Raw genomic sequence first — 12,714 nt, forward strand, 5'->3', positions numbered from 1 at the left:
TAAAGCTATTTATATTCCTGGATGGTTGAAAGCTACTAAAAACTCATATAATCATTTAACTAAGTCTGACGTTAATAACTGCATTTAAGACTACCTGAATAATATGACCAAATGCAGAGGTTTTACACAATGCCTGGCAGCTATAGCTGGTATTTTGAAAAAGTAAAACAATCTCAGATGTTGCAGATCCTTTTTGCAGTAATATCTTTTAAATTGCAACACTTTTCCTCTTGTTTGGCAATGTTCACTCAATTATTCTGATAATCATCCCTGCCATTTGACATCACAGTGTAAAAGTTCCAAGTACCATCAATTGGTGAGGGATCTGGTCCAGCTTTTTCAAAATTTATTACCACTCCACTTTGCACTTTTTGCACTAATGACTCAAGACACTGATTCAGCATTCTTGGAGAGCACACACAGTATGATCGACCTGGAATGAGAGAGGTCAAGGTTACAGTTGTTCAGTATTTCTGCCCTTATTTATTGATGATTATTGATGATTTATTGATCCTTTATTGGATCATTTACAACTGTTCAACCACCACGCACATTGATTTATGCATGGATCAGTGATTTAAAGCTCCCAAATTCTCCCTTCCTGTAAAAGCAGCAAAGCAGCCTGGTGAAGCAGTGACTGTACCACATGCACCTCATGGGAAATGTTTGAGTTTTTGCCCCTTAATGACTTCAACTCAAATTCTTGGCTACATTCATGGAAAATGGGCTCCCCCTTGTGACAGACATCAACACTTAAAAGTCCATGAATTTCAGTCAAGGCAGAGTTAGTATAGTCTACTTTACAGTCAGAAAGCAGTGGAATCAAATATTTGTTATGCTCTTTAAATCTTCTTGTTCGCTTTCTATCACATCCTCTCCAATGTATCAGAAGAATCATGATGTTTTTAATATATGATGTAATAAAATAATTTCACAGAAAAAAAAATTAATGCCTGAGTTTGATCTGGAATATAATTTCTAAGACAGTAGAAATATAAGTTATGATGGAGAGAAAAGTGTCAGTTTTGCAGAACTATTATGCACTCTGCATGCTCTAGAGTGACAAAAAACAACCCAACATTTTCCTTCACTTTTGGCTTCTTTAGATTAGAGTATGAGAGGAATTTAGCAAAATCGTACTGCAGAACAGACTCAATTCTTAAAACTTCTGATTGTGATAACCAAAGTGAATCAGGAAAAAGTAAACTTTCTCTTCTATAAAAACTGCCAAGGAAAGTAGATTCACACTCTTCCAAGACAGATTTCAGTAAAGTGTCTGTAGCTTTAATGCAATGAGTGTCTTTAGTTGTATTATACTAGAGTTCTGAGATTTTATGAGTACTACCAGAACTTCAAAATACTTATTCCATAACATGTACATGATTAATAGAGCTAAACTGAATCAGTTTCCAGAAGTATTGACTTGTCAAAGGAATCCAGGGCACTCACCTCCTGTGACTTCACACATGGGTGTGATTGCAGAATCATCCACTGGTACCCCTGTCATCTGCTCTGATTCTGGTGCTGTGATACCAGGCAAACGCAGAACCAAGGCAAATAACCTCTGATCCCATCGGAAAGGTTCCTTAGTCAACTCACTTCCAGGTAGAGGGGAATTGAGAGGTAAATGGAGCTGGAAAAGAATTTAAATCTGTGAATGTACTTCTTTCTTAAAAAAATAATTAGGGTTACATAGACATGGCAATTCACTCTGTACAAACACACTTACAACCTCTTCACAGGTACTGTACATTACAAGGAAGATGCCCATCATTTAACCAGCACTTGACAAATCCAAAGCAACCTGATGCACTAAGTTGAGAGTTACAAACCAAGTGAGAACAACCACTTTTTAAAACTGATCTAAACTTCAGAATCAATAGAATATTTTCTTTATAATTTCAGCATTAAGAACTACTTCACTGCGAAGTTCTTTTGTTCAAACTTTTTTTTTCCACAACAGGACCATTCTGTGCTTATTTTTCCTCAATTTTTCAAGATAAAAAGCACAACTAAGCAAAAAGGTTACATTAATCTAAGACTCCTGCAGAATTAGCATAACTTGGGTAGGGTTGCTCAAAAATATCTGCCAGGATCACCTACTCCAAATAACTCAGCTTCAACAAGTGGCCTAATGTAGTAGCTATAATATAAAATCAGAAGGTAGAGATTTTACATAACTTGGGTATATCATGCAACTAAACTGATGCCTGTGCTTTAATGAAAAAGCAGAAATTAAAATCAACACAAATGCTAAACTGAGTTCTCACTTTTAGGGGATAGATAACAGCCACAGCTACCCATACAAGGCAGAATTGCTTGCCATGTGCTATTGTGTTATGCCTCAGCCTGGGAAGAACTACACAAGTTTACTGCAAAATAATGGAAATATCCAGGGACACTGAATACATGGGAGCATTTCTTTTTGCTTTATTTCTCAGAAAAGACAGTAAAAAAATTCAAGTGTCAGGCTTCAAGCATGCAGCAGTAAAGATACAGCAATGCTCAGGATATTATTTAACCACTAACAGCAACAGCCAAGAGAGACTAACAGAACATCTAAAATTCCCAGGGTTAGCAGTAGTTTTATAAATCATTAACTGAAACTCAGAAATAAACCTAAATAAAAATCAATGCCTTGGCTTCTGAGGAAGAGTACAAGGCCTTGGGAAGAGCAGTCTCTTTTTCAGTCCAGATACCTCACACAGAGGTTAGTGGGGAAAAATAAAGCTTATCAAAGCCTTCAGCTACAGAAGCCCTGAACAGATAGACTGGACTTACTACCAGTAAATATAAGTCTCAGAAAACTGATATCACTGTCAGTACAAGCAAGATTCTCATTTCACCTGGAGCACTGCAGCCATGAAAGGACAAACCAAAACACTCCTTAACATTCAAGTGGTGCTAACAGTTCCACTCCCTGCCCTAATACAAGGGCTAAGCTCAAAAGCTGAAGCAAACTCAATTTCTCGCTTTCTTGCTTATGCAGCATTCAAAAATAATCCCAATCCTGAATCTCAGCTCCATGTTAGCAAAGGAAAATACCAGTCTGCTCCAAAACTTGATGCAAGTCCTCAAAAGCACCCATGACAAATCCATTTCAGTTATAGTTCACAGTGGTTAAGTAGTTTACATCGAGCCATTGAAAAAGATTTTCTGTTTCCTTAGTTTTAAGAGATAAACTTGTAAACATTAAACCTAATTCCCAAGCTGCAAACCACAGATATTTCTGTTTACATAATTGCGAGCATTTCTTAATGGGAAAATACATATCTGTGTTTGTATCAATAAAATTATTCTTTTCCATTCCCAAAGCCAGGAACAAACACAAGAATCCCACTCCTGTAACGTGAGCAAGAATGAGAATGCTTTGGACGTTTTGGCACACCTGATACTTCCTCCTGAAGTTCGGCTTTTGCTGATGGAAGCGGAGAGCACATGTGGGAAGAACATCATTTTACCCAAATGTTTCACATGAAATTGGTCAAAGGGTGCTCAGTTATGTACCTGATTTATTACTGATCCACATCCATGTTTTTTGCTTTTTTTTCACAAAGAGCCAGCAGTGCCTGCCTGACAATTCTTAGTGGTCTGGAATCCTGACTGGAAGAGGATTCAATTGCAAGCACCACACTGTTCTCACCTGAGGCTATTAAGAAATGCCACTCACCAAATTTCCCTACTTAGATTTTGACTGAACAGAAGATTTACTACCTCTGAAGAGTACATTTCATCTGCAAACATACTTCTGTAACAGCACTGTTTTTTGTCAGATAGCACATATATATACATATTTATATATGTAAGTATCCCATTGGACCCTGTGCCAGCACTATGCAGAGTTCAGCTTATCTCAAGCCACAAAAACTTTCTTTGCTTATATTGAGAGAACTCCAAAACCAAACAGTACACAGCAGCAGATCATTGCATTATGTACATATTACTATCAGACTATAAGATGACAAGCAAAGTTATCAGAATAAAGTCCAATGTCCTCACTTTCTTTCTAACTGTTTAATTCCAGTTATATTTAACATAGTGGAGAATATTGAACATGTATAGTATATTTAACATGTTAGGGGAGAAGTTACAGACTCAAAGCAGTCCTCATTCTCCACAGACATTAGTAACTTGGTCTTCTCACATCCAGTTGTTGCTCTTTTAACTAGTATTGTATTAGCATAGCAACTACATACCTAGCAGAAAATAAGATGGGTCTAGAGGTGTATATTTTGCATTTCATTTCTCTTTGCCCAAGCCTATTTCAATACAAAGGTATTTATATCTTTTCCTCTTTGTCCTTCTTATTGGTTGTTGAGAAGAAGATAGACAAGTCAATTTAAAGCGAAGTTATTTACCAGCAATAGTCTTCAACTTGCTATCTATATAAATTCACCCATAAGTGTCCTTCTAGCTTAGCAGTAAAAAAAATCTGTTTTGTCTCACCACTAGTCCGAAGGAGCACACACAAACCCTACCATTCCCAAATGCCATAATGCTATAATAATTTGCTTTATGCCCCTCTCCTCTGCCTTTAAATGCACTAAAATATTCAAGAACTCAGAGGGGTAAGAGGACAACCTGTTACTGAGGAGATTTTTAAAGAATCCTGTTACTGGTGAGCAGGTCTTTTGTTTATTCTCAGCCCATGTTTCTACATACATTTATGCAATTACAAGTAGCACAGTATCAAATACTCAAAATAAACCCCACATAAAAGGATCCTAGAGGCACTTAGGCTGAATAAAAGCTAGATCAGTATTAGAGAACTCTGCAGCAGCATGGTAGTTGGTGAAAGAGTGCAATGATATTCTGGCAATGACTGCATATACAGGTTATACATTAAAATAGGCAGCACTGCTTAAGCTTGAGTACCCAGATAAATATAGGCAGCTCTATGTTGGGAAAATTCATAGAAGGTCATTCAGTGATTAGGTATTCAATAAAAACACAGAGACAGTTACCTTCTGTCTTTTTCTATCTAAAAAAATTAAATAATCTTCCTTGCAGGCTTTTCTGGTACCCATAAAAAGACAAGAGATCTCTAACATTCCAGACAAATGAAGCATTCCATCATTAGACAACCAAAGAACTAAGGATGGGCAACAAGATTCAAGCCCAGCTGAGAAAACAAGTTCTTGACAGACTGAGAAACTCTATTTGAGACTTAGCAGCATTATGTTTTCCTATCTTTGCCCATCCAGTCATATGCAGTTACAACACAGAGATAGAAAGCCATAAATTGTTCTCCTTTAGGAAATAAGATGAGAGAGGTTAACTGACACACCCTGTCAATGGCATGAGTTACTTGGTCTCCCTGAGACTAGCATTAATCATGAAGAAGACCACACTGAGCTGATAGTGACACAAAATTCATATGTTAAGAGCTCTGGGGATCAATGCCTAATGCTGTGATCTTGGCAACTTCTGCTAACAGGAATAACATGGATAAAGAAGGACAGGAAAATACACGTAATGAGACCTGCCCCACATATCTCACAGAATTTGATTAGAAGACAGTACCTTTAGCTAGAAGAACTATGACTGGAAATATTATGTAGTACTTACAGTTTCTCATTACTCTTGAAAGCAAACAGGACCTTGCCACTTGCTAAAGTTATTACATCAAGAATGCAAGATGATCAGTGCTGGGGAGGATCAATGTGGCAAACAGTTTCAAATGAGAAGTCAAAAAAATTTCTGAATTCAAGTGCAATAGTATCTTATAAGTGGAAATTCAGAATAATAACAACATAGGGAAGCCAAGCAGTATTGGCCATGCTCTTTGCTTGCATAATCATTCATCAGGATGTATCGATCAGTCAATAACCCAGTTTCAGTCTTGCAAACAGAAAGTCAATGCTTCTTCTTAAAACAGAGGATACGTAAAATGAAGACATGAGAAGATAGCCCAGCAGCTGCAGAGCTAAAGGAATATGACATTCTATTTCATAATATAAAGAGGAATAACAGAAATCCCCTCAGGCAATTAAACACTTGTTAAAGAAAAAATCAAGGAAGGGCTAAGACCAAATTTGAGTTATCAGGCCAGAAGTGAAAGCAACCCCAAGGAGTCCATATCATGAGACCAGTGTTTAATCATTGTATTCCAACAGTATGAGCCCATCCCTTCCTCAAGCTATGACTGGGACAAGTGATCCCAGGGAAGAATCTGGTTGATATGCCATGCTGAATGTGGAATTGATACTGGCACCTCTCAGTACATCAGCAGTGTTGCATTAGAAAGTCAGTGCCAGGAAGGACAGGACAGGACTGAAAATCCTATTAACTTATGCTGGTGGAGATGATAATTGCATAGACTGCATCATTTTTGTCTTCAGTCAGAACAACTGAAACATCCAGCAGAAACAAGGTAGTGCTGAACGGGTAAGGCTCTTTATCTGCAAACCCATATTCAGTTCTTCAAAGGAACAGGAAATTTAAAGAATTCAGCAAGAGGAAGAATTTAAAGAATTCAACCCCTCCAAAACAGGGTTTAAACTTGACCGTTTCACACTAGGGCAAATGACAGTGTTCCCATAGTGAGAAAGCACATTTCTTTCGAAAGAATGCAAATGTACATCTGAATGACAAAGCTTTGAGAAAACTTGCCTCCAGGTATCATGCAGGCTTCACAGGCTTTCCAAAAACAAGGTTCTGTCAGTTCTCTTGTGCACAAGTTTTAAAAGAACTAAAAATATACTGACTTAATTCATGATTCCTTTACACAGGAAGCAAGAACACTGTTGTCATAGCCAGTGGGATATGATCACTTCCAAAACCAACTCTGAGTTGCCTCTCTGAAGCTAAACCCAAATAACAGAAAAGATATTTTAAAGTGACCAAAAAGCTTTGTTATTGAACAGAAGAGAAACAATGGACTTCCATATCTCCAGGGTACTGTTACTCTGCTAATTCTGCTTCATTTCCGCATGTCCAACTTGAGATGTAACTGTAAAGGATGCTCAAGCTGCACTAAGAAAAATTCTGATCAATAGGACACTTGTTGACAAAAGTAAAATATCATCCCTGAAAGAGAGAAGCAGCCTTGGATGCTTTATTCCCCTGCTCTTTAATAGTGTTATGGATGTTCGTACGGGTACAACTAAAGAAAAGGAGGGGGGAAAAGGAGGGGGGGAAGTCATATCCATTGCTGGGTAGGAAATTTATGGCCTTTAAATACATATGGAAGAGCACTCAAAGAAATCTGCATTTTGTCTTGCAAGGGATTAAGAGCAGTGGTGACTTTCAGTTCCTCCAGAAGGCAATGCCTTTAAATCTGCTAATTTACCAAGAAATCACTAGATCACTATCATTAGTAGAGCAGATTGTGCATCTCTAGAATGTAGACTAGCAATTACTGAATCACCTAAGTGTCAAATTTGGCCCAATGTCAAAATTATGTTGCTAAAACTCTGGGCATAAAGCATACTTAGCAGTCAGCACTGAACATGAGACAAGCCTGAATTTAGCCTATTAAAGCAGCCACCAAAAAATGTTACCTCAGTCTAAGTTACAACAATTTAAAGATGTGAATGTGTGACCAAATGGTTACCTGACCACAAGATGTTTTCTTAAGAAGACTAAGGTGAAAAAGCTGTATCTACTTTTGAAGGAAAAGGAACATAAGAAGCTTATGGATATAAAAAAAAAAAACAAACTTTTGCTATAAGAAAGAGTTCATGACAGCCACTAGAGCTTTCTTACCTATATCATTTTGCATAAACGAACAAGACCAAAAAAATTGTAATGTAGAATCATAGAAGTGTGTACATTAGAAGGGACACATGAAGCTAATACAGTCCAGAGCCTTCTAATCTTTCAGGGCCTTCTCCAACTCAGTTCTGAGCAACTTCAATAATGGAGATCTCACAAACACTGCACAACCTATGTCAGTGTTCAGTCAGCCAAAGAGTTAATTTTTCTCCTTGACAGACAATCAGAATTTCCCCAGGTACAACGTGCAGCTGCTGCCTCTCATTCTCAGCCCTGTGCACCTACAAGAAAAGTCAGGCTCTCTCCCTCAAGCTGTTGCAGATGGTGGTAAAACATCCCCCACAGGCTTCTCTCCTAAAGACTGAGCAAACCCAATTCTCAGTCTCTACTCAAATGTCAATTGCTTCAGCCTCTGAGCATCTTGGTGTCCCTCACTCCAGGATGTCAATGTCAGATTTTACAAGTTAGTCATGTGATAGCAGAGAAGTTGCTTCTTCTCAAGAAAGACCTTGCACACCAAAGTAATTACCCTATTAGGTCTTTTAAAAAAAAAAAAAAAAAAAAAAAAAAAAAGACAAAACCAAAACCAGTATTATGCTATTATCAGCAGGAAATATTGTAGAAGGCTCTAAAAGTGTTGCACCACTTTCTGTTTAACTAACACTTTCTCACTGACAATCACTCAAATATGAGGCTGCTATCCTACTCAGTATTTTGGATCACACCAAATATCAATCACTGGATCAAGCTGGAAATAGCTTATTGGGTAAAAAAACATTATGAAAGTGAAGTTTTATATGGACAATCTACTTGGTATCATGGATGCAGGCATTCACTCTCAGTTAGTGGCTGTGGCTATTTATTAGTAGCCCACACAGAATCAGGAGGTCATTCAACTTTCTTCCTTTAAGTCAGATACATTACAAAAATACTCAAATACCACTTTCTATAAAAACAACTTTAATAATTGCTGTAACAATGTGATCTAATAGAGCATTAGGAAAAAAACAAGTAACTAATGAACAGTGATGTGTAGCAAGTTAATCTATATAGTCAAATACATTGTACCACATGGAAAAGCCTGAATCCTCCCCATAAGCCTTGGAATAGATCTCTGGATATTAACCTTTTTCCTGAAAAGGAAATGAGCTTAGGGATTTTATTATTTAACTTTTTTTCCTACTGCATGGAACAGGTACTGGTCACACCAACCCTATTCCCAGTGACCTCTTCCATCTTTTAAGGGAAAGAATTCAAAACAGCCAATAAGTTAAAACAGTTCAATGCCTCAGCATTTACTATACCTCTGAGTTTGCCAGATGTCTGAGCAGGTACTCCAGTATTTTAAGATTCAGTGTTTAAAACTGCTCTACAGATTTAATTTGAAATACATTTCTTCAGCTCTTACCTTGGATTATGAAGACAATACTTTTTTGATGAACATCACTTTTAGAGCAAAGTGGAAAAGAAGGATGTATTTCACATACTCCTTACTGGCCACATCCTTTGGGAAATCACTATATTAATTTAGGTCTATATATAAAGAATTTATATGTAGATCAACAGTTAAACACATGCACTCTTTACAGACATCTCTTCTGCTAACATGTTTGAAAAACCATGAACTTCCTGTTTAAGCTATTAATGAATATATTCTGGGGAGTCATCTATGCTCCTACTATAAACTAAACAGTGTGTTAGTACACATCATTGTAAACAGAGGTCAGATCTTACCTCTTCCTGTATCCCACTAGTAGTAGTTAATTTACTTCCATCAGTAACTGTTATAATTATTGCTGGCTCCAGAAAAAAGGGGTTTCGTCCCTAAGGGAAGAAAAAAAAAACAAAGGCAATTTCATTTAAAATGGTGTAACAAATTTGTAAGCTTCTTTTCAGTCATTAAACAGCCAGATATTTACTGACAAAACAAAGAGGCCTGAGTTATTTATTCTCACACACTATAAAGAACAGTGCTATGGAGTTTTGAGTCTTTTTGCAGCTAGGCCATGTAAACCTACACATTTAATACATTAGCAATCAATAAATACATAGAATAATAAGGCAAAAATGGTTAACAAAAGACTTTGAGAACAATACTTCCAGTATTCTGAAAAATTAACATCTGTTTAAAGAAGGAGCTGTCTCTTCAAAGCAGAGACAGTTCCAAATCCCCCTATTTCAGGTTTGATTTTATGAAGTATTTAATTACTGTGTGACCAACTGAAGCACCTTGTGAATACCCTGTGATCACAATCCCCACGTTAAGGACTAATAGTCTATGTATTCAGGAGAACTCTGACATGACTTGTACCAGTTACATTTTGCCCAGGGTGTTTCAACCATACACAGAAGACTTCAGAAACAAATATTTGAAAAACAGATAAATTTTCAATATTAATAATTTAAGATAGAAACATATACAAGGTAAGACATTCTGTGATACCATCAAAACGTCCAGCTGGTTTAGCTCTAAAAAAAAAAAAAAAAAGAAAAAAAAACCTGGTTTACTACTAGCACTTCCTTTTCCTACTGCCAGTGTGCCAGGAAGCTTCTGGCCCTCCAGAAAAAAAGAGGATCCCAAAGTAAACCATACATGTGTCAATTCCAAGCGCAGGTAGCACATTCCACTAGCTAGGGCTTAGCAGAAACTGGATAAAAGCTGCCACAAGTTATTGTTTCATGGCTCCCACTCTCCTATTGCCAAGCTTAAGGCCTCATTTCTCTTCTGCAGGAAACAAAAAAAGTAAAATACAACTAGACTCACTGCCTTGTTCTGCTTAAAAAAAAAAAATCTCACAAATACTTATAATTTACTCTAAAAACATGGAGAGAGAACTTGTCGGCTTAGTGAAAAGGGTGAGAATCCCAAAATTTTCTTTTTATATTTCATACTGCTACTAGAGACAAAATAAATAGGCAAAAATAAAATTAAACAGTGAAGATCAATCTCGCCCACAAAAGCTAAGTTAATTCATAACCCAATTTAAAAAGTTACTCAAAAGAATTTAAGGCCTCTCAAAATACACTGTATTTTAATTAAAATAATTTTCTAAGAACATTTAGCCTTACTTAACTCTGAAGAACAGCTATGAGATCTTATTCTGCCAACGAGTAGCTCACCACAACTGCAAAACATTGGCTGGAAGCTAATTATGTTGCACTGAATATTACTGAAAGCAGGGTTTCTAACTAGAGGAAAAGGATACCATTCCCATGAATTTTGAACATAAAAATACTTTAATCCTATTGCTAATAAATACATTTACAATTTATAAAAATAAGATTTTAGATTTACCATGTCATGAGCAATGCTCTCTAGGTCAATATTCTGGTCCAGTTTGAAATATAAATATTAATTGTCCCTGACAGCCACTATGATCCAGATATCCTCATTACCTTAAACACTTTTTGTGTACCTCAACTATAATCTTTCTCAAGTCAACTATCTAGAATTGAAGCTTTAACTTTAAACACTTTGGGCTCAGAATAATTATGAAGAAATAAAGAAGAAAACAAGATTCTAAGCCTGAGTCCTCTTGGGAAAAAAGCCTGACAGAGAAATTACTTTCTCCTCAGACTGTATTTTTAAATTTCATAAGCATTTTACCTATAAAATGGATGATCACAAACTAAGTCAAGAATCACTATACAGCAACTTATTTACAAAAGCAAGAATCTCTTTGGCCTGGTTTGAGCCATTGCAGAATACTTCACACCTGTTTAATAAGGGAAAGTTTCCCCTTCAAGTGTCCTCTTCACTGGCTAGATGTGAAACCACAGTAATCTTGAGTTCACCAACTCATCAATACAGCTATAAATATTATCTTTTCTAGAAAAAAGTTATGAAATCAAGTTACAGAGTATATAACTCACTACTGAATTATTTAAAGACAAGTGAGAAGAGCTGAGTTCTCTTAGGTGCACCTAAATTCAGAGTTCTGTGTAATTCAGAAACAACCCTACATTCCACCTAAAAGAACAGAAGCATAATTATGATGTCAAAGATGAACTTCAGGTAAAATTTCTATTATTGATATTTACTATTGTTGACTAAAATTTTCCATGTCATTAATTCTTCAAGAATACCACTGACTCCTCTGACCCTACTCCTCCCCTTCACTATATGAAGGCATACAAAAACAGTATTAATTCAGGTATTCCAAGAAAAAAACCTATCCCTAATTTATATAAACTCTCAAAACTCAGATTTTTTTTTAGCAAATTTGACAAAATGAAATTCCATAATTTTTTAAAATAAACTGCAATAGTTTTGTAAATTAACATTTTTTATGCTTTTTCAATCTAACCCTAATATTTTACCTAGCTCTTTCTTTACAACTATACTATTAAAATAAAAGACTACAGATTTACACATCTCAGAAATACATTCTTCAAAATACACAGCAACACCATTGACTGTGAATGCATCTGAAATCAGCTCAGCACAGCTCTGTTTTAGTTATGCAGTGAAACACTGAGTGACAGAGCATTCCTTACCAGCCCTTTGGCAGCTTCCAGGTTTGCTGAAACACACTGGAAATCAGCTCAACATACCAAGGTGTAGATAACAAACCTGTTTACAACTTACTCTGACAACTAACCAACCAGCACTACCGTTTTGTTCCTTTCAAAAACAAAAATAATCCACCAGCTAATTTTAGTGCCATCTTACATTCCCACACAGGAAAGTCAAAGATAGAAAGTGCGAAGCGCTGAGTTCTTAAAATAAGTAGGGTAAAGATCAACTTGGCCTCAGTGCCAACACCTTGGGAAACCTTAGGGCATCATTCACAATTTAAGCCAGCATTATATAGGTGTGTTCTAACAAGCAAAGATACTTCTGTTCTTCTGTAATCTGTTTTCAGAGAGATTAAAACCACCAATTGTTGGATAAATGTATCAGAGTCTAGAGACTCAACTGCTATATTTAAGCTGTGGCAGTTTACATCTCAGTTTAATACTCAGGCTGCAGTAAACTGAAAAGAATTCTCAAGTTTT

At 36.4% G+C, this 12,714-nt stretch overlaps 1 protein-coding gene across 5 annotated transcripts in view; it reads right to left on the reverse strand.

Moving 5' to 3' along the window:
* The window catches only part of INTS6 (integrator complex subunit 6), a 44,333-nt gene that overhangs the window by 14,187 nt on the left and 17,432 nt on the right, over nt 1-12,714 (reverse strand). For all 5 annotated transcript variants that reach the window (XM_030459857.1, XM_030459883.1, XM_030459866.1 and 2 more), the window contains 3 exons: nt 9,451-9,540; nt 1,450-1,633; nt 308-433 (listed from right to left, as the gene is read on the reverse strand). In XM_030459857.1, the coding sequence (XP_030315717.1) occupies nt 308-433; nt 1,450-1,633; nt 9,451-9,540 (400 nt within the window). The remainder of the gene's footprint in view (nt 1-307; nt 434-1,449; nt 1,634-9,450; nt 9,541-12,714) is intronic.

Source organism: Calypte anna, chromosome 1 (genome assembly GCF_003957555.1).
Source record: "Calypte anna isolate BGI_N300 chromosome 1, bCalAnn1_v1.p, whole genome shotgun sequence".
In the NCBI taxonomy this organism is placed as follows: domain Eukaryota; kingdom Metazoa; phylum Chordata; class Aves; order Apodiformes; family Trochilidae; genus Calypte; species Calypte anna.